At 42.1% G+C, this 25,357-nt stretch overlaps 1 protein-coding gene across 1 annotated transcript in view; it reads left to right on the forward strand.

Annotated features, from left to right (window-relative positions):
• The first annotated feature begins 3,724 nt into the window (after nt 1-3,724).
• The window catches only part of LOC116634720 (laminin subunit alpha-4), a 154,135-nt gene continuing 132,502 nt past the window's right edge, over nt 3,725-25,357 (forward strand). The window contains exon 1 of the mRNA XM_032408263.1: nt 3,725-4,378. Within this exon, the coding sequence (XP_032264154.1) occupies nt 4,184-4,378 (195 nt within the window). The 5' untranslated portion in view covers nt 3,725-4,183. The remainder of the gene's footprint in view (nt 4,379-25,357) is intronic.

Raw genomic sequence — 25,357 nt, forward strand, 5'->3', positions numbered from 1 at the left:
ATAGCCCAGAGAGGAAGCATAGATAGCACAGGCTGTCCACATCCTGAACAAAAGTCTGAGAAAACAAATGGGAGGAAGAATGGCTTTTAGGAGCCCCCCCCACCCCCAGCTCTCTTGCTATTGTTCCTCCTCACATTGCTGGACTCCCACCAGAGTCCTCCACAGAGGAGAAGTGCAGCCTGAGAGGAGAGGGGTGTCAGCAGAAAAGAGACACCACTCTCCACCTTTCCTTCCTGCCACTTGACTGTCAGAGACCTCATGGCAGGTGATGGTTCGCCCTTGCTTCTCTGACCAACCTCATCACAAAATTGTTGTCACTAGTACACAGTCCCACAACAATCCTGTCTAATTATGTCCCAGATTAGCACCTAAAAATCCAAAATAGCATCTGACGTGACTTTCTATTTACAGAAGGGCATATGGGATGCATTAACAACACCCTTGCTGGATCTTCGGATGCTGTGGACAGGCCCGACAAGTGCTGAAGGGAGTGGGCAGCCCTGATATTTATCTGCTGATAAGTGCACCCACTGGGGGGGGGGGACTCAGAAGGGAATTCCAGAATGTTCTTTTGATAAAGACTTCAAGCCACCAGATCTGTGCTGCCGGAACTAAAAATAGTTGGGTGTAGCTGGGAGAGCATGGGTCTGGAAGTGGGAAGGTGTGGGGTCCTCATCCTGCATTAACTGGCTTCATGTCCTTGCCATTTAACCTGTTCGCCTCCCTAATGTCGGCGCTCTCTTCTGTGCATCGGGGGTTATGGAGCAGCACACCTTTGATCACGGGGCAGGTGCGAGTCCCAAGGGAGATAATGAACGTGAAAGTATTTGGCCAATGCCCAGCCCCAGTCTCAGGAGATGAGCATGAGGGAGGGTCGTGATAAGAAAGCAGCCACACTGAAGACGCTTGTTCTGTCCTCAGTCTTCCATTGTAGCAGGAGTAAAATCCTCCCACACTCTGGCTTTTAACCGTCTGGGGGTGACCCTCTGGTGAGGAGATGATTCTTTGTTCTACTGCCTCCTAACTTTCTATGCAACAGTCAACCATGCTCTCTTCTTGCCTGCCCTGCCCTATCACTCTATCATCCATGACCACCTCATTCATGCTTAATATGGGGAAGTCCCACGTAGCAGCCCAGAAATGTGAACGGCTATTCTCAGCAAATGTGAGGTTACCCAAGCTACAGGATAAATAAACACGGTTATTTTTCCTCTTTTAAAAATAGTTATTCTGTTCTTTTTTAAGACTTTGAAATACAGTCTAGTTAAATAGTCTATATTGAGCACTGACTATATGCCAGGCTGTTAATGCTTTATTTACATTATTTCATTTACTATTTATAATAATTCAGTGAAAGAGGTATCATTGACCTCTTTTACTTTACAGGTGAGGAAACTGACATCCAGAGAGACTACGTGTGTGCCAAGCTCCCAGAACTGTAAACCGACCTATGATTTGAACCTTATTTTTACAAAACCCATGCTCTTATGTATTATGCTTTTGGCCTCAAAAATAATAGTATCTGCAAAAAGAAGATGAGGAGGAGGAATTGGAAGCACATATTTAATCAACAGTCAAAAGTTTATGGGTCTTGGACAAATACACTCCCACCCCCACCATTCAGGCCTTTCCCATAACCTGAACATGACCTTGTAGGTAGAGAGAAGAGGCAAGTGAAATACAAAGTGTGTGATTGATTGAAGTTAGTGAAGAACAGGACATAATCCTTCAGAAAACAAACGTGAACAATTTTTGTGTACTGAAGAGGTCTATCTCTGAAGTCAGAATATGATGCATATATTTTTGCTATTATTATTATTATTATTTTATTATTACTTAAAGTTTTTTCAAGGGAGAATGGGACAGGATAATTGAACATCATTTCTTCCTCTTAGACCCTAGTCATCTTGCCTCCCAATATCAGTCTCTTCAAGAACCAACCAAACATATTTTTAAGTATTTTCACTTAATTTAGTGGGTTATCGAGTTTATGTGGCAGATGATCATAGTTTAGCTTACTGGTTTATTACAATGCTATCTTTATATCTTAAAATGAAAACATTACAAATACTTGGGGATATATGAGAACTTTTTGTTTCTACCAGCTTTGACACTTTTGTCTCATATCATTTTATTGTTCAAAATCAATGACCTTGGGATGCCTGGGTGGCTCAGTAAGTGTCTGCCTTTGGTTCAGGTCATGATCCCAGGGTCCTGTGATAGAGCCCCATGTCGGGCTCCCTGTTCAGCGGGGGGATCTACTTCTCCCTCTACTTCTACCCTCTTCCCTGTTTATGTTCTCTCTCTCTCTCTCAAATAAATAAAATAAAAATCTTAAAAAAAAAATCAATGACCTTAGCATCAGATAGTAGTACTTTCACCATTTCCGCATTACCAAATGTATGTAACGATACCTGTCTCATGGGATTATACCAATGATGAAATTAAATGAGATAATTTACACAAACTTTTTGGCATATAGAAAGTACTCAAAAAATGGGAATGTTATCTCCCCTATTCCGGATTTATGTCCTTTATCTCATGAGTTTCAGTGCTGTGTAGATGTGAAAGACTGTTTTGGAATCAGTGATGCCCCAGTACAAACCTTAGCTTAGCTTTCTACCAGCTGTGTGATGTTGGGCAAATGTCTTAGGCTCCCAGAACCCCCCCCCCTTTTTTTTGTAAAAAGGAAATAATAGTCCTCTTTTCCAGGAATGCTGTGAGTCTTACAAAATAACATATACAAAGTATCTGACATATAGTAGGTGCAAAATAAATGAGTGGGTTTTTTTCTTAGATAAAGTAACTTCTGTCCTGTAAAATAGAGCTAATGATTAAGTTTTATGAAAATGCTTTATTGCATGATTATGGATAATTTCAAACATCTAGAGACTTACTTGGGTGTCATTTTAAGGTTGCTTCATCTAAGCCTTTTTAAGCCATGTTTGGGTCTTGTGGGAATGTTTAAAGCTCCATCATGAAGCCAAGGTAAGCAAAGGTACCTATCAGCTGCAGTGACCACTGACCCATCCACAGGGGCAGCCCCGCACAACTGTAGCCAACTTCGCCCAAAGTCTAAGAAAGGTTACATGACTCACACAGATGTAGTAGGCATGAGATTACAGGCCTAGAGGAAGAGGCCAGGGCTGTGGGCAGTATATTTGACAGGCTTATACACTGCAAGCCTTGTTCCAGAGCCCTTACAAAGCACCTCTTTAGGATGAAAACAAGATGCTCTTTGTAAATAAAAGTTCATGCATTTGCGTAATGAAGTCATTTTCCAGCGCTGCAGTAAAAGATATTCTTCTCCCAAGCCCCCTGGGTGAGGACTGTCAAGAGGAAGACGGCGGCCAGCCAGTCTCAATGAAGATAGCTCAAAGAGTGAAGCATTCCATCTTTAGAAAATGAGAAACCTTGCTCAAGAAAGTGGGTGCCCTCCCCCTCTGCCATAGAGTGAGATTGCCTACCTCTGGCTCCTGCCCCTGGAATCCCTTTCCCACTCACTTCCCTGCAAACTAGGGGGCCACATAAGAGATCTACATAAATACAGATAAGACACCGGGCACCTTGACTAAATCAATAAGAGATGTGAGGAAGCAATCACAAAAGCTGAACATTCACGGGGGTCCCTTGGAGGGGCTCCAAACTGAGATGGGAGGGGGAGGGCAGGCCAGGGAAAGGCCCAGAGCTCGGTGTGTGAAATGCCAGTTGGAGTGGGAGGGCCTGGAAGTGGAAGGTAGAAAGGGAGGGGTGCGAATGGATGTGAGGAGGAAGGCAGGACAGCGCAGCCCTCAGTCCCCACCCGCCCCGGCCAGGAGGTGGCCGGCGGGGCTCGCCCCAACCCCGTCTGCCTTTTGATGCTCAGCCTTAAGCTTCATCCATCTATACGCCCTTCAGCCAGAGCCTCTGGGGAGAGAGAAAGCGGGAGAGAAAAGTGAGAGAGGCAGAGGGGGAAGAAGGAAAGAGAAGAGAGAAGGGGGGAAGGGGGACTCCCGCTCACTCGCTCCCTCTCCCTTTTTGACTAAGTTGCTCCTTGGGCCGCCTTGACTTCCCACATCTGGACTCGGCGGAGGCCGAGAAGGTAGAGCAAGCGAGGCACCGCCGCCCCACGGCGGGGGGGCTACCGACGAGGACAAACCGCCGCCGAGCCCCAGGCAGAGCCCTGCTGGATGTCAGCGGAGAGATGGCCGTGAGCTCAGCCCAGTGCTCAGTCCTGCCGCTGTGGCTCCTCTGGGGCGCTGCGTGCGCCGCCGCGGCGGCCGGGAACCACAACACTTTTCCTTTTGACATTGAAGGGAGCTCAGCCGTCGGCAGACAAGACGCGCCCGAGACGAGCGAGCCCCGCGTGGCTCCCGGAAGGCTGCCGCCTGCTGCCAAGGTACAGTGTCCCTGCCATTGTGACCCTGCCGCGGCACCTGCGCCCCGCGGGGTGCGGGCGCCACGCTCGCGTCCCCCTCTCTCCCCTCCTCTTTCCCTCCCCCATCCGCCTTGAGAGTTTCACCTGTACCAGGTCCGTTCAGAAACTTGGAATGAAGAGTTTTACTTTGTTAAGTTGGATTGGGACGTCGTGAGTTGCGAGTTGAGGCTTTGGAACATGTCACTGTTCAAACTAGCAGAAGTGCATGTGTCCTGTGTACTCCGAGTGGGGCTGCTTAGACTCTCACCTGGGGCTGCAGTGGCACTTCTGTGACTTTCTGCCACTTGCATGTCCCAGGAAAGTCATTTTTGCCAAGCCACAGCTCCTAATGCCTGTGCCCTGTCCCTGGCTTCCTGCTCCTCTGTGATGTTGGGACAATGGAAACAATACTGCGGGACCAATCCTTTTGTCATAAATCAAACAGAAGGTTCTCTGCAACAGAAGAGAGTGCGCCAGTGGCTGAGGGTGATGGGATACTACAGAGTCTGTTGGGAAGCTGCAGAGCAGATACTTGAAATAGACGGGAGCCATATTCCCAAAGCAAGAAGTTGTGATGAAAATCAAGCCCCATCCCAAAAGTTAAAATGATCAGGATATGCTATTGAATATATGGTTATGCAAAGAGCTGCTGTTTGAATACCTTACAATAGCTTTTATGTTGAAAGCACAACCAAAATGTAGTAATTGGGTAAAGGAGGATGAATCCAGAATAAGTGATTTAAGAGTCCCCTGAGCCAAGACGGACAACAGCATGTCCAGTGCGTGGGAGATGTTAAGTAGGAGGAAAATGAAGTCACCTAAGTTCATGGGAAAGGAAGGAGCAATGGACCTAACATCACACACACACACACACACACACACACACACACACACGCTATAGCTATGGTTCTAGCAACTATAGAACCAAAGCAGTTATGTGGATTGACACCATTTCTAACAGAACTGAAGTCCAGATTATTGCTATTAATCCTGCTAATTGTTAGTAGAACGGTAGTTCTTAATTATTACTACCAAAATAAGGTGCATGAAGATGGTCCTTCTCCAGGAGTGAGCCCCACCCACACCCCCCAAAAAAGAGGGAGGGTGGGTAGGACCAGAGCATACCAACCTCCCACTGTGGTGCAAAAAGTAACCTCTATGTGAAAGAGGGGGGCAGGCTTCTGCTCAGCTTTATACTCCCCAGGCATGGAGAGAAGCCAGGCCAGGAGAGACACCAATGGGAAGGCATTGCTTCTCCACAGGCTAGGAATTAACCCCCCGCCCCGAGGAAGCATTATTTCCACCTGTTGCTTTGAGCACGGAAAATCTCAGAGTGAAATGCCTAAGGTTAGGTTGCCCTTTTATTAAGATAAAATACAAGACATCTAATTAAGTTTGAATTTCAGATAGCAACAAATAGATTTTTTGCTTATGTCTCAAATATTGCATGGGATGTATTTATAGTAAAAAAATTATTTATTGTTTATCTGAAATTCAAATTTACCTAGGCATTCTGTATTTTTATCTGCTGATTTTGGAGATATGGGCACAGAGAGCTTTTTGTAACACTCATCCCACAAAAAGTAAGAAAATAATTATTTGATTTTCAGGGAACCTTAAATTTATTGCTGAGACCCTGAGTGATTTCTTATACACTCATATGCTCAGTGAAATAATAGGAAGGCAGCACAGCAGAGTATTTTAAATGGCAGGCTTTGCACTCTGATGGTCCCAAGTTCAAATTTCAACTTTCCTGCTCCTTACCTAAGGCAAATCACAGATGCCCAAATTACAGAGAAAGAAATTGAGGCTTAGAGAAAGTATTGATGCCTACTTCATACTTCCTACAGTTACCGTGATAAAATTGGATAAAATATACAGAAAGAATGCTTAACACAGTACTTGGTATAGCATAAATGCTTTATACATTCTGAATCTTACTATCAGTATAAAATATGCAGATGATTGGATTAAAAGAAACCCTTATTTGGGAATATTTCTCAGAACGTTATTTTTATGGTGCTATTTTACTTAATATTGCTATATCTCTGTTTGTCTATATCTTTCCAACCAGGAAGAATATCGTATAGTGAGTTAAATTTGTAATACTGTCAGAGTCTAATAGGTTCAGAATGCCAGTTGAGGCTTTTGGTTTAGGAAAACAGAAAGAAGCTATTAGTCATTCCAGAAGGGTCAAAGTATATGATGTAGAAAGGGTGGGATTGGAGTAATTATGTTCCCACTGCATAGTTTCCCATAATACCTCTAGTCGGCCTGCGGTCCCGTGGCGATCCCAGTGCCCCAGCATTTGGATTTCCCATGCTCTTTAGAGCCAGTAAGGAGACCATAAACCAAATACATTCTGGAAATGTAATAACTTCGTAGAGACACTCTACTGAATTGGTTCAGGAGATTGTATTTACATCTATAGACAGAGAGAACGAGACCATGGACTCATATGACACATTATTCGTGGGAAGTTCGAGATGTGAATGGAGGGACATTTTAAAAATACATTCATTTTATTTGGCTTGGATTTATATGAATGGTTTTTCCTCAATTTCCCTTCAAAGTGAAGGAAGAAAAATACTAAGGCAAGCATGGAGCAGTGGGAGGTGCTTGGCCGATGGCCCTCCAAAGGCTCTCCCAAGCTCCTCGACAGCGAGGTTTGTGCTCTCCCTACCCCTGGGTCCTCAGCTCTGAACACAGGCCCCAGTCTCCCACACACTGCACTGCTCAGTTTGAGTTAGGGGATCAAAGACATTAAATGCACACTGAATAAAAGGATGAGGAGCACTGGCTGACCAAGAAAGAAGGTCCCTCCTTTCCTTCTCAAACAAGCCCAAACATCCCCCAGGATGCAAAGAGTTTGAAAAGAGTAGCACCCACCGGTAACTCTGTGCTAAGGGGTAGGATTTTCCCACCTTCTGTTTTTTTTACAATTTCCTGAGTCCATTATTGCTGAGTTTATGGCGAAAGCAATGATTCTCAGTAGGTGGGGGTGGGCAAAGGAGAGACTGGGTACTTTCAAAAAAGTATACTCACTCTTCTAATATTTTACATTTAAGAAAAGAAAGCCTTGATTTTTATCACACACACTCTAGCAAGTAAAATTAGGCAAAAGTCCTCTTAACCAATATGGATATGTGAAAGAACTGGAGGGGGTACAGGGATGGAGACAGGAACAGTCTCCAAGGAGAGGGTATCAGAATGTCCTTGGCAGGAAGGACAGTCTTGTCTGTCAAAAAGAAGCAGACATTATATAAGGTCAAGAACACTAGGTTAGAGTTTGCCGCTGTGTGGCTGGGAAGAAGCCCCGCACAGAGACTCAGCAGAGTTGGGGGGGGGGGGGCGGCTAGGGGGGCAGAATGGGAGGTTGGGGGGGGCGACGGTGCTGTGACTGCCTTTTGGGAGATAATTGAGAAATTAAGGGAAATAAGTGACAATATTGAGCAAACTTCTCTCAGAGAGGAAAACGGGAATTTACCTCCTGGTAACCTGACTGGGCTTTGCTGCTGTTGTTGTTGTTAGCTGCCTTCAGAGAAAATCAATGGCCCATGAACCACATGTGCAAAGATACCCCACCCTGGACACACCTATTTGCTGGCTTTAAAAAAAGCACTATGAACTAGACTAATTCTGAGTAACTTTTCCTCTAGACTTTTTTTTTATTGCTGATACATGATCCTGTGCTCCAATGAAGCAGTGCCTTGACACTAAAGGATTGCAGTATGTTTATTAAAAGGCAGCTTAGATCTCTTTCACTATCTTCATTCCTTTTCCTTATCTTGGGCCCTTACTTTGAAAATGGCCCCGTTGAATCACATTAAGTCACTGGCCTGGGCCATCATTCTATACTGCTGCTCAACAGTGCGTTTAGGTAACGTGAAGCCCCACATGCAGTCATTATTTCCTTCACTCAGTATCATCCAACAAGCAGGTTTGGAGCCTTACCCTGTACAGAGAGCAATAAGTAGGCACCAGGAGGGACAGAAGGAAGGCAGAGTCACATCCCTACCCTCAGGGAGGAGGCAATCTTAGAACGAAAAATATGTACACAGCCACTCTATAAAGCAGAATGAATTAATATTCTGTGAGAGTGGCTAGCAGCTACGGGCCATGGGGGTAATGTGGAAAAAGATTACTCTTGAGCCAGATCAGTAGGACACAATCACCTACTCACAAAATACCAAAGAAGTTTCCTGGGAAACATTATTTTAGAAGGACTAAATATAGCAGTGACAGTAGTAATAATAATAATAGCATGGCTTGTGGCACGCGCTCATTGAGTATTTACCACGCGCCACACACTAGTCTAAGCATTCCCCGTGAGTTATGTTTTTTTAAAAACCCTCCTAACAACTCAGTGGGACTCGTATAGTTACTATCTTATTTTGTAAACATGGAAACTGAGGCACAGAGCATTTGCCCAGGTACGCTACCTGGTAAGTGGCACAGCTAGGAAGGAGTTTATAAAAGTAATTCAATTGTGCAAGAGTATCTAGGAAAAAGTGGTTAGGTTACTAAAACTATCTGTCGACATAATTTCAGTCAAAGTTTTGGGAATTTCTTAAAGTTATATAAAATGCCATTCAAAGACTATTTGTGCAATGCTTGCTTGATGAGTAGTTGCATAAAATTTTAGGATTACCAAAGAATTGAGATAACTTACTTTTCCGGACCCGTCTGATAGCTACTTTTTAAACTACTCATATAGGAAAGACAAAAAATAACACTTCCTGATTTCTACTATGTCCCATGTAACTACATGCATTATCTTTTGTAATACTCAATAGTGAAATTTATACCCATTTTATAGATGACCAAATTAAGGTTTGGAGATGGTTAAGTACCTTGCCCAAGGTTTCCAAATCCCATTCTCTTTTTCCAGCAAATCACTGGGTCTCCCTGATAGATTTTTTTTTAACTCTAGAGTTTTCTTGCATCCCATTTTCCTTTTATAAGTATATTCTAGTGTGTTTCCTCTTCATGATGCTATAGTCTACATTAGAAGCTCCTGATTTAGATTAATAGGGAAAGAATCCAGAACAGCACCACCTACAGGAATATATGGTCTATCTCACAGAATTTTTATAAAATTGCTGGAAAATAAAGAATTCCCTTTGCTGTAGTTCCGGAGTTCTTGGATTTAACCATAACTTTTTTTTATTGTGGTAAAATATACGTAACATAAAAGTTTCCTTTTAACCATTTTTAAGTGGCATTAGGTACATTCATATTGTTATGCAACCTTCACCACCATCCATCTCCAAAACTTTTTCATCTTCCCAAACTGAAACTCAATACCCATTAAAGAATAATTCCCCATTACCCCCTTCCCTAGATGCTGGCAACCATCATTCCACTTTCTGTTTCTATGAATATTACGATAATAGATACTTCATGTAGGTGGAACCTACAATATTTGTTCTTTTGTGCCTGGCTTATTTCATTTACCATAATGTCTTTAAGGTTCATCTGTGTTGTAGTACGTGTTCAAATTTCATTACTTTTTAAGGCTGAATAATATTCTATTGTATGTATATATCACACTTTGCTTACCCATTTATCTGTTGATGGACATTTGGGTTGCTTCTACCTGCTAGCTTCTGTGAATAATGTCGCAGTGTCCATTGATATACACATACTTGTTTTGAGTTTCTGCTTTCCATTCTTTGGGGTATATACCCAGAAGTGGAAATGCTAATTGTATGGTTCAGGAATAAAATTAAAACTTGGATTCTTATAGAGGCCAAGCAAAACATTACTGGGCAGTGAAAGGAATACACCCTGGGAGTGGTTAAGGCCAAAGTGACAGGAGAAGGGTTGTCTCATCCAGAGAGACAGCCACCTCTGTGTTGCCAGGTCTTCTGTTTTTGTTTTTTGGTTTTTTTTTTTCAAGAGAAAACAGAATCTGGATTCTTAGGTAAAATTGCTGACTCAATTTTTTTTTACTACCTTGTGGGATGTACATCTGATGGCCCCGTTCAGCCCAAGGGTTGTTTATTTGCAGTCTCTGCTTAACAACATTTGAAATTCACCTTTCATCAAAGGTACAATGTGGGCATCTAGCCAGACAGATGTGCTATGAATTCAGCTCCACTACTTTCTAGCTGTTTGACTTTGAACAAATTAGTCCATCCTTCAGAGGCTCAGTTTGTTTGATTGTCGAATGAATAGAAATGTATTTGCCTTGCAAGATTGTTGTGAAGTAATAGATATAAGCTACCTCACAAAGTCTGCCTTCAGTTCCCTGTCTCTTCTACCTCCTCTCCCCTTTCCTTCCACTGTTTTTATCTATCTGCAAGTTAAGATTTGTTTTATCAATTTATTTTTATCTAAATTTTTACTTCTTTATCTAAATTTGATTACTTCCAACTTTTCCTTACAAATGTGCTGATTATCCAACATTGGAGAAGGAGACTGTCGTTGAACTTTTGTAATTATTGTATCTCCAACGATTCTTTAAACATAGCTTTTCATCAATGATAGGATGATCTGAGCAGTAAAGAGAAATGAATGAGTTTTTCTAAAGCCCCAAAAAGCTAAACAAAAACCCCAACATCGTTGATATGACAAGGACTTTTTTTTCTTTCACAATTAAATTCTCAAATCTGACCTGTCATGGTTTTTTGAAATATGTAATGCCAAAAAACACTCCTCTCCTTTTGGGTTTTTCCTTGCTCAAAGTAACCATATAAATATAATGATGGCCAGACATAATTTTGAGACATCTGATTGATTAGAAACCATTAAAATCAGACTACCAGTACATTACTGAGTTCCGGAAATTGGCATTTCCAAACACTTACTTATTTGTTTTCTGGAACCGGTAAATCTGCTGGTTCATTGAGATGTAGTGACCACAGAGAAGGATATTTAAATATCTACTACAGCATTTGCCGAAGAGAAGCATTCTTTTTTCAACTGTTTTCTTTTTTGCTCCTAATGTGGTAAAGTTAAATTCTGGGAAATGGTTTACTAAAGGGAAGCTTAGCCACAGATGTTTGTAATTCCAACTTAAGTTTCCCATCAAAGTCTTAATGAAATTCAGCTGCCAGCAGCTGGCTCTGAATCTGAGTCTTTTTATCATGAGAAACTTGGGGAAAACAGCATTCTGAGGCTGAATGGTAGTGGGAAAATGTCCATATTCAAGCCCAAATCCCCTGCATAAAGAAAAAAATACATAAAGAAATAAATTCTGTTTTTAAAAAAGAGGAGAGGGGGGTGGTCAGACATACTTTAAGGAATATGCAATTTAACCTTCTTTTCACTTCCAGGAGTTTCTTAGTTTGTGTGTTGTGTTTTGGAAGAAGCTAAAGATCTAGTGTTTACCTAACTGGAGTGGAATACCTACATTTATGGCTCCATGAGAACTGATGAGTTGGAGAGATCCCATACCACCAACAGCTGCATGAGCGCAAGTCTCTTGCAGACCAGACCAGTAATCCATGTTGTATACTACAGCTAAAAGGACCCTTGCGTGCAGTGTAGACTTTATGCATTTGTGTTTATTTTGAAATCATGTCCTCCATTCGTTGAAGTGGCATGATTACGCTAAAGGAACCTAGGGAGTCTAGAGATCAGAGATGTCTTCACTAAAACTGGCCTCAGAGGTGACTGGTACATGGAGTGATGTTGTCTGTCTACACAGTGAATTGCAACGTGTCCTACTGCACGACAGCTCTGTAAAGCCTAATGTGGGCCCAAAGGAATGTGTAATAGAGACACCAGCAGAAGGCAAGAGAAATGTCTAGTGAGCCTCGTACTGTGGGATCCTAGGGTTGTGGAACCGTCTAGCATGACAGCAAGAGCCAGAGCCCACATTTGGGATCCCGGGCTTAAAATTGTGGCTGGACTCTTCTTCCACAGTAGAGTTATTCCACGATGCCTTTCAAGCTTCAAGGCCACACAGGCTGTTTCCCCCTTGAGGAACAGTGACACAATTTGACAAGCTGAGAGTGCCCTAAAGGTAACCTCTCTTCCTGCTGATATGCCATGAGTCCCGGGAGCAGCAGAGTGATTCTGTCATCTGTGATTCTGTCAATTCCCCGGTCACAGGTGAGGTCCTAAATGCATGTTACTGGGAGACGGAAGAGAGTCTGAATGCCTGGAGATGAGCCAATGTTTGCGGTGCATGAATAATTACCTCGTTCTGTATTGTTCCCTTGGAATTGTGGTCTGTCATGATCAACGCCAGGAGACACCCTGAAATTCCATCTATAAGAGACAAGCCCTGAAGCCCCTATTGCAGCACAGAATTCAGCATAAAGGAGGCCTGTGTGAATGCAGAGCCAGTGGGTGGTTATTACTGGATGTATAACTCTATTATACCTTGCAGTGCGAACCATAAAATCAAAGGGATCACAGAACGTTAGATCTAGATAGAGAGCTTAGAGATTCAACCCTCTCATTTTGTAGACAAGGAAACTGAGTCTCAGGGTAGGAGGTGGTTGAGGATACAAAGCTCACTCATTAGCAGCAGTGACAGGCAGTCTGTCTTCTGACTTCCAGCCTTATACTCTTTCAAACTGTTTCAATAATATATATATATATATATTTATATATAAGAGCAAACAATTTTTTATATATAAATATATATATAATATATATAATATATATATATCTTTAAGAGAAAATATATATATATATATCTTTAAGAGAAAAATTGTTTGCTTCTAATATACTATTATTCACTTTACTCTTTATGGTTTCTATTTATCCTTAAGATGAGGTCTACAGGAGAGTCCCATGGAATTCAGTGGAGTGGGACAAGCCCTGGAATGTGAGTCTGGAACCAACTCTTCTGGCTCTTGGCCATGCCACTGACAACAAGATCACCTCACCTTTCCCAGTTAAAGGGATCTGGGCAAATCCCTTCACCACCTGGGTCCTCAATTTCTACAGTTTAAAAAGAATAAAACAAAATAAGCAAACAAAAACAAGGTTATTTCTAGCAACGAAGTTCTATAATTATCTCATAAATAGGTCAAAATTTATGCTCATTGAAAGGAAGCTGGCTTAAGGAACAGAATCACTCAGAGTCACAATTGGTGTCCTAGTTAGAACCCCAAGCCTGAGGAGCCTAGAGCTTGAGGGAAACGCAGGGTCCTGATCTGGAGACCCCCCTGATTTGGTGGGTCTTTTCCCTGCTTCCTAACAACTCCAGGTGTGGGTCTGAGGGTGGCCACAGGACAGAGCACAGGCCCGGCCGCAGTCATGAGCCTTTCCAAGGTGACATACCAAGGTCCGATGAATGCCAGTGGTCCCCCACACCTAGGTTCCTGCGGACTGCCACCTGCCCTATCCAGACCCTTCGGGATGACCCTACACTGAAGCTCTACACAGAGCACAGGAAGGATGACACTGGAAGACATGAGGGGCAGGGAGAACTACTGAGGGGAGGCCTATGTCCTCGCATCTCAACAGTTCAGGGACACGTGACCAGGTCCAGAGAGGAGAATGTATTTTCACTCAGTGCAAAAGGAAGGGAAAGTCGGTGATGGATTATTGATTCATTATAAACATCAGCTGAAGTCACTGCATTGCCGTGTGCACAGTACAGCTATCAACAGAGACTTCGTGAGAAGGTAAAGAGGAAGGCTAACTTGATAACCTACTCTAGACTGCGCAAAAAGCGACCTTTGGAAGCAAATAATTTCGAGGACCTTTCTGGAAGTCAGAATCGTCCCTGTGTGAGGGGCCCTGGCGTGTGAATGCTCTGATTGTTGCCAGCTACAGGGAACAGGTGTCTAATCACCGTGACCCAAAGCTCGGCCCAAGGGAGGAAGCATGAGCACCACAGAGGCTGGCCTTGGAGATGCAGACTCGCAGTCGCTCCCCGGAATCAGAACCCGCATTTTCACCAGACCCCCAGCTTGTGCATATGCACGGTAGAGTAGGAGATGTGTGAGCCTCTCAAAGGCAGCTGGGCTTGAAATTTAATGGACTTAGAGGAAATTGGGAATCCAGAAAAGGGAAGGTTTTTTCATGTAATTACAGGGAGGCCTAAAATAGAAACCCAGCTCAGGGCTGTGTGAGGCTAGGGAGAGGGCTCACAGGCCCACACAGGTAGCCCCTGGCCTGAAATGCTGCCCTCTAGAATAAAAAACAAGTTCAAAGCAAACGGCTGCTTCAGGGAATGTGGAGAAGCTGAAACCATGGCCCACAGAGCATAGGTGCTCAGGAAGGGGTTTTTATGAACTGATAGGGAAGGTTGCCTACTTCCCCCTACTTCCAGCCACCCCTACCCTAGAAACAGGACCCCTGGAGACTCCTTGTCCTTGAGGGAAATGGAGGGGAGGAAGGGGAAGAATTTATTTGTGGCATCTGCTTGAGAATAGGGTGTTGCTCAGACTCTTCAGGAAATAGTGGAATTGCAATGTTCCCCTTGCTAATAAGGGATGCTTTCTAATTCAGGATAACGTGTCTTCAGGGAGTGAGAAGTGTGGTCTTTGTCCTAGGCTAGAAAGATGATGTTCAGAGATATAGAAGAGCTAGTTCCACGAAATGGAAATTGCTCAAGCTGGCCCTCCGCTACAGGGACTGAGATCTGCAGGGAAGCGCTCTTGAGTCGGGCTCTGTGCCTCTCCGGCATTAGAGGGGGCATCGGCCTCCTGCAGACTCCACGTCTCCTTGATCCCGCCTCAGCCCTGAGGGGGGCTGTTTTATAACAGCTCTGGACCCCTTCAAGACGCCAGCAGACTGGTTTCAAAGATCCTTTTAGCTTTAACTCCTAAGCATTCGATCAGCAGTTGCTGCGTCCTAGGCATTGTTTTAGACATTTTATGTGTATTATTAATTCATTTATTCCTCACAACATAATGAGGAGGGCACTACCATTAGTGCTATTTTACAGACAAGGAAACCGAGTCACATAGAAGTTGAGTAACTTATTCAAGATCACAGTTTAGAATCTGACTCCAAGCTCACCATCTTTGTCCTATAACGACCCTTTAATGTCGGTTTCTAAATCTCAGAGAGCCTGACTACTGTCAGGGTCCCCAGTATCATCCAGGAATGCCAGAGAGGTCTTAGTAGTTGACAAGTCTATAAAGAATATTTAAATTACTGGTATGTTTATATTTTGGCTTTTTTTTTTTTTTTTTTTTTTTTAGTTAGAGAGTAAACCGACATCACCTCAGTAACAATGAGAGGTTCTTCTTTGGACATAACAGGAATAAAAATCGACATAATTTCTGAATGTGTATGTTTTCATGTTTCTCCAGCTATGCGAAGCACTAATCATTTCAGTGGGATCCTGAGTTTACCTTGAGGATCTACGACTGAAAAGAACTCGATAGAAGGATAAGGCAAGAAACCGAAATGTGGTAAAAGCAGGACCTTGGAGGAAATGATTAGACGAAGTATGTCAATCATAGGAAAACCAAGTGAAGGTTTAGAAACAGTTTACCTTTTAAAATTTTTCTTTATAAATGGCAATATTAAAAGGGAGTTTAGCAACAGAAAAGATTCAAGTCAGACCTAAAAGAAACATAAGCTATTAACTCCTTTTCTAGCGAACAGCTTGTCTGAAAAAAAGGGAGTTATCCATTCAGCACAAAAGGATTAAGAGCCAAGTGCTGAGAAACACCATCAAGCCACTGATGGGTCCATCTGGAACAGACCCAGGTCTCTGCCCTCGTGGACTAGGAGAAGAGCTGTACTAGTAGTCAGAGGAAGTGCACTGGTACCCTGGGAGAAGGGAATGTACAACAGTAGTGGCCCCCCAAATTTTCATGCTCAAGAACATCTACTATTTCTCCTATTCCTCTGGCTTCGTGTTTTGAAATAGGTTGCCTATCATATCAGTTTGCTAGGGCTGCCGTAACAAAATACCACGGACTGGGAGGCTTACATAATAGAAATTTATTTTCTCACTGTTCTGGAGGCTCGAAGTCCAAGATCAAGGGGCCATCAGGGTCAGTTTATGGTGAATCCTCTCTTCCTAGCTCACAAATGGCCATCTTCTCTCTGGGTCTTCACCTGCCCTTTATTCTGTGCATGTGCAGAGAGGGAGAGAGCTCTCTAGTGTCTCTTCCTCTTGTATAAAGACACCAGTCTGTCAGGCCTTACCCTTACGACCTTAGTTAACCTCTATCACCTCCTTATGGGCCCTACCTCTACACAGAGTCACATTGGGCGTTAGAGCTTCAACACAGGGCTTGGTGGGAGACATAATTGAGTCCATAACACCTACCAAGGGCAGTGTGTTAAGCAATAACTCATTTTTAATGGGACAAATTAATTAATAACTGCAAAAGACAGCTTCTGATAAAATAAGATAATCAGTGTTACCACTTTGTACTATCTTCAGCCCAAAGTATAAATAAACACAAAAATTTTGCATTTCATTTTAGCTGTACATTTCTTATGAGTGTGTCACAATTAATTTTAAGGAGATATTTTGAAATATGGAAATAGTATGCCAGGCTCTATATTGCCATCCTTTATCCCTTAGGTATCCAGGGACATTGGGTTGATCAGCATCCATATCTTTACTCTCTTATTTTTTAAAAAGTTCCTGCTTCTTCAGGGAGTGCATGTATGCTACAAAGATGAATGAAACACAGTAGAAGAGAGGAAACAAGTACACCAGCGGCGTAATACAGCACAACTGATGTGTCGTAAAAAGCCTTCGAGGGTATAGAAGAAGCATCCCAGGTGACTTCATGGGAGAGCTGGTATTTGAGTTCAGTCTTAAAGTTGGGGGAAATTCAAGGCGAGGGGACAGGATGAGTAAGGACAAGAGACATGGGTTTCTTCTAGAAAGACATATAGTCTCAGCTGGTGGGACTAGACAACAGGGAGGCATTGAAGACTTCAGAGTAGAAAAGAAACCCCATGAGAGTTGTGCTTCCAGATCAACATTAACCTGGAAACAGGCTATTGGATACTTTGGACAAGAGGCCCCAGAGAGCCTGGAATCAGAGTCATCTAGGTCATGCGTTGGTAATTCTCCGGGAGAGAGGGAGAAGGGCCTGGATTGGAATGGTGGCTGTAGCCTGGAAAGGACAGAACAGATGCTGGGGTCGTTGCAGAGATTCTCTCAAGAGGACTTGCTGTATGTTTGGAGAGCAAGGGTGAGGGAGAAGTCAGAGGTGCTGCTGATGTTTGTAGAAATGTATGACATCATTGCAAGAAAATCTCTTTGGAGACTTTTTGACATACAGGCTACTAAATCAGTGACTTTCAAGCTGAGGCTTTACCAAAATGCCTTGGGTATAATTTGGGGTGAGGGTGGCTGAGCAGCAGGAAGTTGGGGCTTTGCTTCCTTCAGCCAGAGCATCTTCTTTTTTTATCTGTTTTGTAGAAGACTTCCACATGATATTTCACTGGGGACAAAAAGATCTCTACTGTAACACATTTGAGAATCATTTGACTGGGGGCTCCCACGTTGATATTCCCAATCATGACAGTTCTCCGAAATGTTACCCCAAATCTTGTTCCAATCCCTGCCTCCTAGGCAGTCGTCCGGTGGTGCACACACCTGCCTCGGGGCCAGGCCAGCCTGCTGCTTGCGCAGAGCCCCTGATGCGCTGAGCTCCTCTCCAGCAGTGCCAAACAGGAGCTCGAAATCTCTAAACAATTGGTACTCCTCTGAGAGTTATTTTTATGCTTCCTGTTCCTTGTCTGATGATATTTTTGGCCCTTTCCTAGGAAATAAGGAAATTCCACTTTTGTCTCGGTTATTACCTGGGGGTACTGAGGACAACAAACAAAGGAGTTTTGGAAAGAGGATAGGGTGGTAGTGAGTAGACCAGCTAACTGGTATCTTTTGATCCTCACAGGAATGGTCAGATGTTTGCTTGGTTGCTTTTTTTTTTTAATCCAATTATTCCATCTGCATAAACATCATCTTCTCCCAAACTACAGTTTCTAACCTACACTCTGAGCTAAAAAAGATGGTTCTTACTTAGTCTTACTCTTCCCTCCCTGCACGCAGTATTGGACCCATCTCTGGTCCTTTATCTCCAAAGGCCAAAATGCTTCCACGTGAATGTTATGTTTATGAAAAGGGAGCAAATAAATATTAAAAACTGTACTTTACTTTCTCACTTGACTAAAAATAGTGACACCTTAAGAATTTCACAGTGTCATGAAGGCAAACTTCAGTTTGTTTTATTTTGTTTATGACATATATGCAGAACACCAAGGGAGAACTGATCTTCCAATGAGTAAGGAAAGCTCTCTATAGCTCTCATCCCATAGCTTGAAAGAGTTCCACTTTTAAAAAGCTATTGATATTAGGGGCACCTGGCTGGCTCAGTCAGAGGAGCATGAGACTCTTGATCTTGGGGTCATGAGTTCAGGCCTCACATTGGGTGTAGAGATTACTAAGAAAAATAAACTTAAAAAAAAAATCTGTTGATATTGGACAAGTGTTATTCACAAGTGCCAAATATTGGAATTTCCAATGACTACTAACTCAGTTGAAAAACAATGTTAATACTTACAAAGCTTCCATGGTTTACAAGGTGTATTCCTGCATATTTTTTTCTTTATTCCTTGCAACTGTGTTACAAACCAGGAAGGCCAGGCGTCACTGATCTAATTTACGGAAACATGGAGATGTCAAATGAATTTTCCAAAGTCTCATAGCATGTAATGTTATTGAGACCACAGGAAATTTTATACAATTATAGACTGTTGAGATGGGAAGAGCCTAGGAATCATTGTGCCACCAATGTCATTGAAAGAGAAGGAAACTAGAGCCAAAAGTTTAGTCACTTCCTCAAGGTCCCACAGCAGGTTTCTAGAACTGGGGCCAGAACCAAGTTCCCTGGCTCTTGGAGCAGTCCTCTTGCTCTGTTCCACAGCATGGGTGCCATCACCAGGACAAAGAAGAGTGATGAGGAACACCTGGTGACCTGTGCGTTGGGACACGAAACGAGCTGGATCAGACCAAAGCATATCCGTGTTTACTTTCTTATTATGTCTTATGCTACCACGTATGCCTCAGTCCTGAGTAATTTAAGTACTAAAATATTAGAAGTTCTCTTAGCCTTTTGATCATGATACTTATCCCAGTTTTGAATTTAATTTATAACCCTATCATTCATACCTTTTCTTTCATTTCAGAGATTTTTGCATTGGCCCTATATGGCTACTGACCCCTTCAATTATGCTGTTAGCACCTGTACTTAGAAAGAAGGCTTTCAAGTGCAAGAAGATTTCAGAATTTCTGGCTAGAGTTTTCTGATGGTCATAAAAAAATAAACAACACATTCTGGATCTTAAAAGGAAGAAAGGGAAAAAAAAGATCTATTTCAAAAATGAACAATGACCCTTTTGTTTCAAAACAATTGAAGAGTTAATTTTTAAAAATTCCCAGACCACATCGTGTCTGCCATCCCCCCTGCAATTCGATCGTCATTCAGGTTTCCACATGACTTTAAGAAATTCCCCTGTCATGAAACAAAACAATAGTAACATGAGAAATTAACGAGGAAAATGAAATGTGGGAGAGCACCAAAGTGGTCTACTCAGGCAGTCATACCCCGCTGGGACCTTCCCAGCCTGCTTTGGAACAATTCAGAGTTTCAGCCTCTTCACTTCATTAATACCTGTTTCTCAAATAAAATCTGCCAATGCCCAGCAGAACTGCAGTTGGTGAAATCCAGGGACTGTCCCATGAGTAGTATCTGCTCCGATGTGCCCTGACTCTAATAACCAGTATTTCAGGGGTTGGGGCAGCACCTGGTGGTCAGCAAAATAGGAAGGTCTGTGGGAGGCAGGACAGCTCTTAACTGCTGCCCACTCAGTGGTCCATTTTCCAAATAGCAGGCACCGTCATCCCCTGTCCTCTCCCCTGGTATTTGATGTGAGGAGGATCCTCAATATGGTGAGAGTAATATTGTATTTAAGGAGATACAAACATCTTTGTAAGGTTAGAGTAAGAATCTTCATGGGGGAAGTATAATGTTCTTTGTAGGGTGTTTAAAATCTCTTCGTTTTATTAAAGGGCTGGATTCTTCCTAATCTCAAAGAGTATTTGTGATTATTTTGGCAGATGAAGCACATTTTTCCTGTGTTTTTGGACGTGTAATATATCAAAATGTTCAGTGGAAATAAGCATTTTGGTGGGGTTTTTTTTCTGTAGAACATCTTTTCATCTGCTCTTCCATTTTAATTATTTTGAAAACTAACAAGTGTGGGACACTTTTTTTAGTTTTCAGACATTATATCTTCATCTCAGATGATCTAAACTGTGTTTTGATTTTCCTTTGATTACAATCTCTCTCCCTTTTTTTAAATCTGCTAACATAAGCTCATATTCAACTAGAAAATTTGCTTTCTCCACAAGTTCATGAGTCAGCATAGATTTCCTTCAAGCATAGTTCAAATCGTCTTAAGAAATTTACAGACTTCAAAAAGGAAAAAAAAAAAAAACACTGAAATAGTAGTTGAGGCCTTAAATGAGGATAGTTTTCTGCTCCATTTCAGCTGCTCAGAGACTGGGCTATTGACAATAGAGTATTGAAAAGCAAGTGCACCAGGTTCTTGCTTTAATTCTTGATGGGTTCTACGTAAATTAAATCAATCTTATAACTACTCAGAGGGCCAGAAAACCAAGTGTTTCTACCACCATTCTTCTGCTCATCTCACTTTGGGCAAATTTCACTAGATAGAATGAAAAAGGATAAAATAAAAATATTCTCTTTTTATAGTTTAATGACATTGTCCCTATGCATAAATTATAACTTGGAAATTATTGTCAAATCCAAGCTTCCTAAGTTTAAAGCCACATGAGAGTCACTCTTGGAGTTCTGGTGAGCACTAAGAATTATTGAGGCTTTTAGGCGTACTTAACACTTACTTTGGGGATGCCTCCAATATTATCTACGATGTTTAGAGAGAGAAGTATCTCCGTGGGAGTATAGTGTAAGCAAGAAGGTTGCTGAAGATGCCACTTGAGTTTAATCGTGATATTAAGCTAATCTTTCCAAAGAAGGTCCCAGAAAGTAGAAAAATAGTAGGTCCATCTGGTACCTTCATTGAGGTAGATTACCAGGGATGAAAGATGTCTGCTTTGAGCAATAAAACAATAGAAGGCACAGAAGTTTGAGCCTCTGCATCTTATGGGGAATGATTAAAATATGCTCTATGCTTTCCAGCCTTTCAGCTTTAGCTTTCCTCCTTCAAAACAAAACAAAACCCAACTCTACACAATAGTCACCTCCTCTGAAGAACCATTCTTGATGTACGTCCCCCCACTCCCATGTTAAAAGTAATCTCTCCTTCTTCACGCTCTCAGCATCTCTCTGTACCTCTCCTCTTACATTAGGATTCTTAGTACGTTCTGCCCTACTTTATGGTAAGATACATATGCCCCCTCCTCCAGGGGGAGGCCAGCAGTGTCTGTGATTCATCTTCTGATCCCCAAATCGCCCAGCCAAGTGCCTTCAGTATGAAGTGCTTAAAAAAAAAAAAAAAAGTTTATGCATCCCTCATTTACTCTTAAAAGCCTGCTTTGTGCCACATCCTAAACTGGGCCCCAGGTGAACAGTGGTACATGAAACAAAAAGACAGAATGAATAAATGACCATACCAAATGCTGAAAGCCAAAACAGTGCTGAGTCTTTTGTTTGTGGCATGTGTACATTCTGACATGATTCGGTCTATAATCCTGATGGCCAAATTGGCATTCAGCTTGACATCAATAGTGAACCATGGTGTCCCTAGGCTATTCATTCCAGGAGCTCTGCACTGCAGGGGAGAATGCCTTTTAAGCTAAAAGCTTTGTCTTTCCCACTGTATATGGAAAAATTGACTATGCATTTTCATAGAGAAGGTCTAGTGAAGAAATGTTTATATTGGAACAAGCCCCATCTCTAAATCTGGGCTTGTTGCTGAATGGTATTTTGTTTCGTTGGATCAGGAAAGGGGTCTGGAAACATCTGTAACTAAAGTATTGTTTTAAAATCAGCACAATTTTTCCCCCTCAAATGATAGATAACAGAATTACTTTAAATCAAACACGCTCAGCCTTCCCCCTCTATTTCCTCTCATAAATGTGTATTATTCTGTTGTCATGAGCGTGGCTGCGCACAGAACAGATTTGTAGCATTCAAGGCATCGCCTGCTCCTTTGCCGTCCTTTTCTTTTCACGGTAGTTCGTATACTTACCTTCACTTTTATAACTGTGCTCAAACAGAGTAGTTATCAGGATTACAGTAGTTATTTGGGGCCAAATTTTAAACGCTACAGATAATATCAGATTGTAAAGTGATTCTGGAACTATCCTCAAATTTTTTACTAAAAAGAAATGTGCAGATTATTTGTGTCATTTATAAATGTAAACTTGAATAAAGTAAAGTTTTAAATTAGGCAGTGTTTTGCCCAAATTACAAAATAAAATGTTTAGGGGAGGGAAGTTGGGGACAAAAAAAATCATAGGAAACAATCCCAAATTACATGAAAAGAGTGGAAATTCTATACCAATTTTGAGTATCATTCATGTTCTAAAAAGAATTGAAGTAGTTTATGGACAGTTCATGATATTATAGTTAAAATTTTGTTAGTATAGATTTACCATTTGTTGGAAAAGTTTTTTGTTTTGTTTTGTTTCTTTTTAAATTAACTCCCTACATCATGGAGCTAAATGTTCAGTATGTTCTAAATGTTCCTTTCCCATGCTTTCTATAAGCACTTGGTGTTTGATATATTTGTTTATTTATGAACTGTTTGAAAATGGCCCTGTCATCAGAGTCCCTGAACAGACTTTGATCTTGCCTTGAAGATTCATTCTTCTGAGGCTTTTAGGTGCTTGACACATAGCAGAGACGTAAAATGTTTGTTCCATGAATTCTACTACTCACATTTTACAAATTTACAAATAAGAACACTTGCAGGTAGAGTCTCATTGTCCTTTGTCTCCTAAAATTTGTTTCATAAAATACATCAATGGCATTGTGTAGGTTCAACAAACAATCCTAGATTTTGAGCCCATTCCAAGCCCTCTGTGGGATTTAGCCTCCTTCAGTGCTGAAGGACAAAGGTGTTGGTCTCATGGTTCTGTCAAAATTATAGTGACAGTATTTTATTAGTACAATTTATGGGTCATAGTCTTCCTGTTAGTTGGGGCCAGACGTATCAACCTGCCATACATTCTGCCAACCAGACATCTGCTTCTGATTCATAAGGGGAAACACCTGCACACATGCTGATGTATATTACACAAAGGGGCATCCTTTCCCAAGGCCCATTGTCAGATCCCTCAAATGGAACAAGAGAGGTGTCAAGGACACAGCTGGATGCCATACGACCAGCTTCTAACAAGGGTTAGAAGGGTTGACTTCTCTAACGGATAATCTACACTATTTGCCTCATAGTCCATTTCTATGTGCACTATGTAGAAACTGTTAAAAATTGGAACACCAGCTACAAGTTACTATATTTAGATTAATAATAATTGCCATATGCCAAATGAAGTCATTACAGAGGGCTGACGGGCAATGTTTCCTATCTTGACTGAGCACCAAACGCAAAGCAAACCTGAAAAAGGCTTAAAAGCGTCCTCTCCCATCACCTGCTCCCACTTCTCCATCCCACCCCACCCCAACCCCTTCACCCGCCCTGCCTGGGGAGTGGTATTAAGACATTTTGATGACTTTGGCATTCACCTGTGAAACAAGAAGATAGTGGAATAACTTAAATGAGATTCTTGACAGATCTGATAACCATGACCAGAGTTGATTTTTATCCCAAGATAGACCTGTGAAAGGCAGAGGAGGACAGTGTGGGCTTTCCTGAAGCCCCCAGAAGGGACGTGAGCCTCCGCAATACCCCCTGCAATTCTCAATATCATTTTCTTCATCATCGACAAGAAGTGTGTTTTAGCCAAAGGAGCACTGAGGGTTGCATTAGCATGCTCTAGGCAAACAACTTCTGATAAGTCCCTTACTTCCCTAGATCTCAGTTTCCCCACATTTAAAATGAGAGGTAAGACAAGGTAATCACTAAGATCCTCACCAGCTCTTGAGTCCTGTGATTCTGTAACATCAAGATACGTTCAGTACATATGTATTAAGCACCTGCTATGCAAGGCACTGAGGATACAGTGACAAATCAGACAAATCCAGTTTCTGTTCTTGGGGAGTTCAGTCTTCTGGGGAGGAAAGACAGTGAACTGGTAACTTCGAGTGTCGCTGCTGAGCTACGTGCCATAAAGAGTGATGGCCCCCTGCAGGGCTGCCAGTTAAAACAGACCATCGTCGCACAGACATGTCTGAAAGGAAAGGAGGAAGCTACTAGCTGTTGAACCCCTCGCATGCCCTTCTGTTGGACTCTAAATGCACAATATTAGTTAATCCTCACAGCTACTCTAGGAGCTAATATTATCCATTTTTCAGAAAGGGAAACTGAGACCTCGCATTAAATAGCCTGGGTGGTAGAACTGGAACTGGAATCCAGATGATCTTATGCTTTCAGCTCCTCCAAGTTGTCTCCCAAGGCCGTGACTATAGGGAATTATGGCTGCTGTAAGGAGTAGATGGTAGTGTATCACATCAGTGCACATGAGAGGTCAATCAGCGAGGTCTAGAAGCTGGGGGTACCCTACATGCAAGCGTATTTGGAGGAGAAATTGACGCACTCACTCAACGAATACTTCCTTAACAGCTGCCAGATGCAGAGTTAACAAATGAATACACGTGTGTGCATTTCTAAAAATGACAAAGAGTAGATTTTCATCATATTCTGACAACTGGGTGTGCAAAATCTAAAGAAAGATTACCTAAAGGTACATATTTGTATGTAGAAAGAGAAAGAGAATTTGTAAGCTGTTGGAAGAATAAGAAAGAAATGAGAACACATTTGAGGGAACTTCCCCCTGCCTATGAAATGTTCTTCATTTCCTCATTGAACAATTGATTCACTGCAATTATATTGAGAAACCTATCAAAATTGACTACTTGAAAAGGATCCTACCTTTGAATACAAACTCTTATCTATTTGGAT

This window comes from Phoca vitulina, unplaced genomic scaffold (genome assembly GCF_004348235.1).
Source record: "Phoca vitulina isolate PV1807 unplaced genomic scaffold, GSC_HSeal_1.0 scaffold9, whole genome shotgun sequence".
Classification (NCBI taxonomy): Eukaryota; Metazoa; Chordata; class Mammalia; order Carnivora; family Phocidae; genus Phoca; species Phoca vitulina.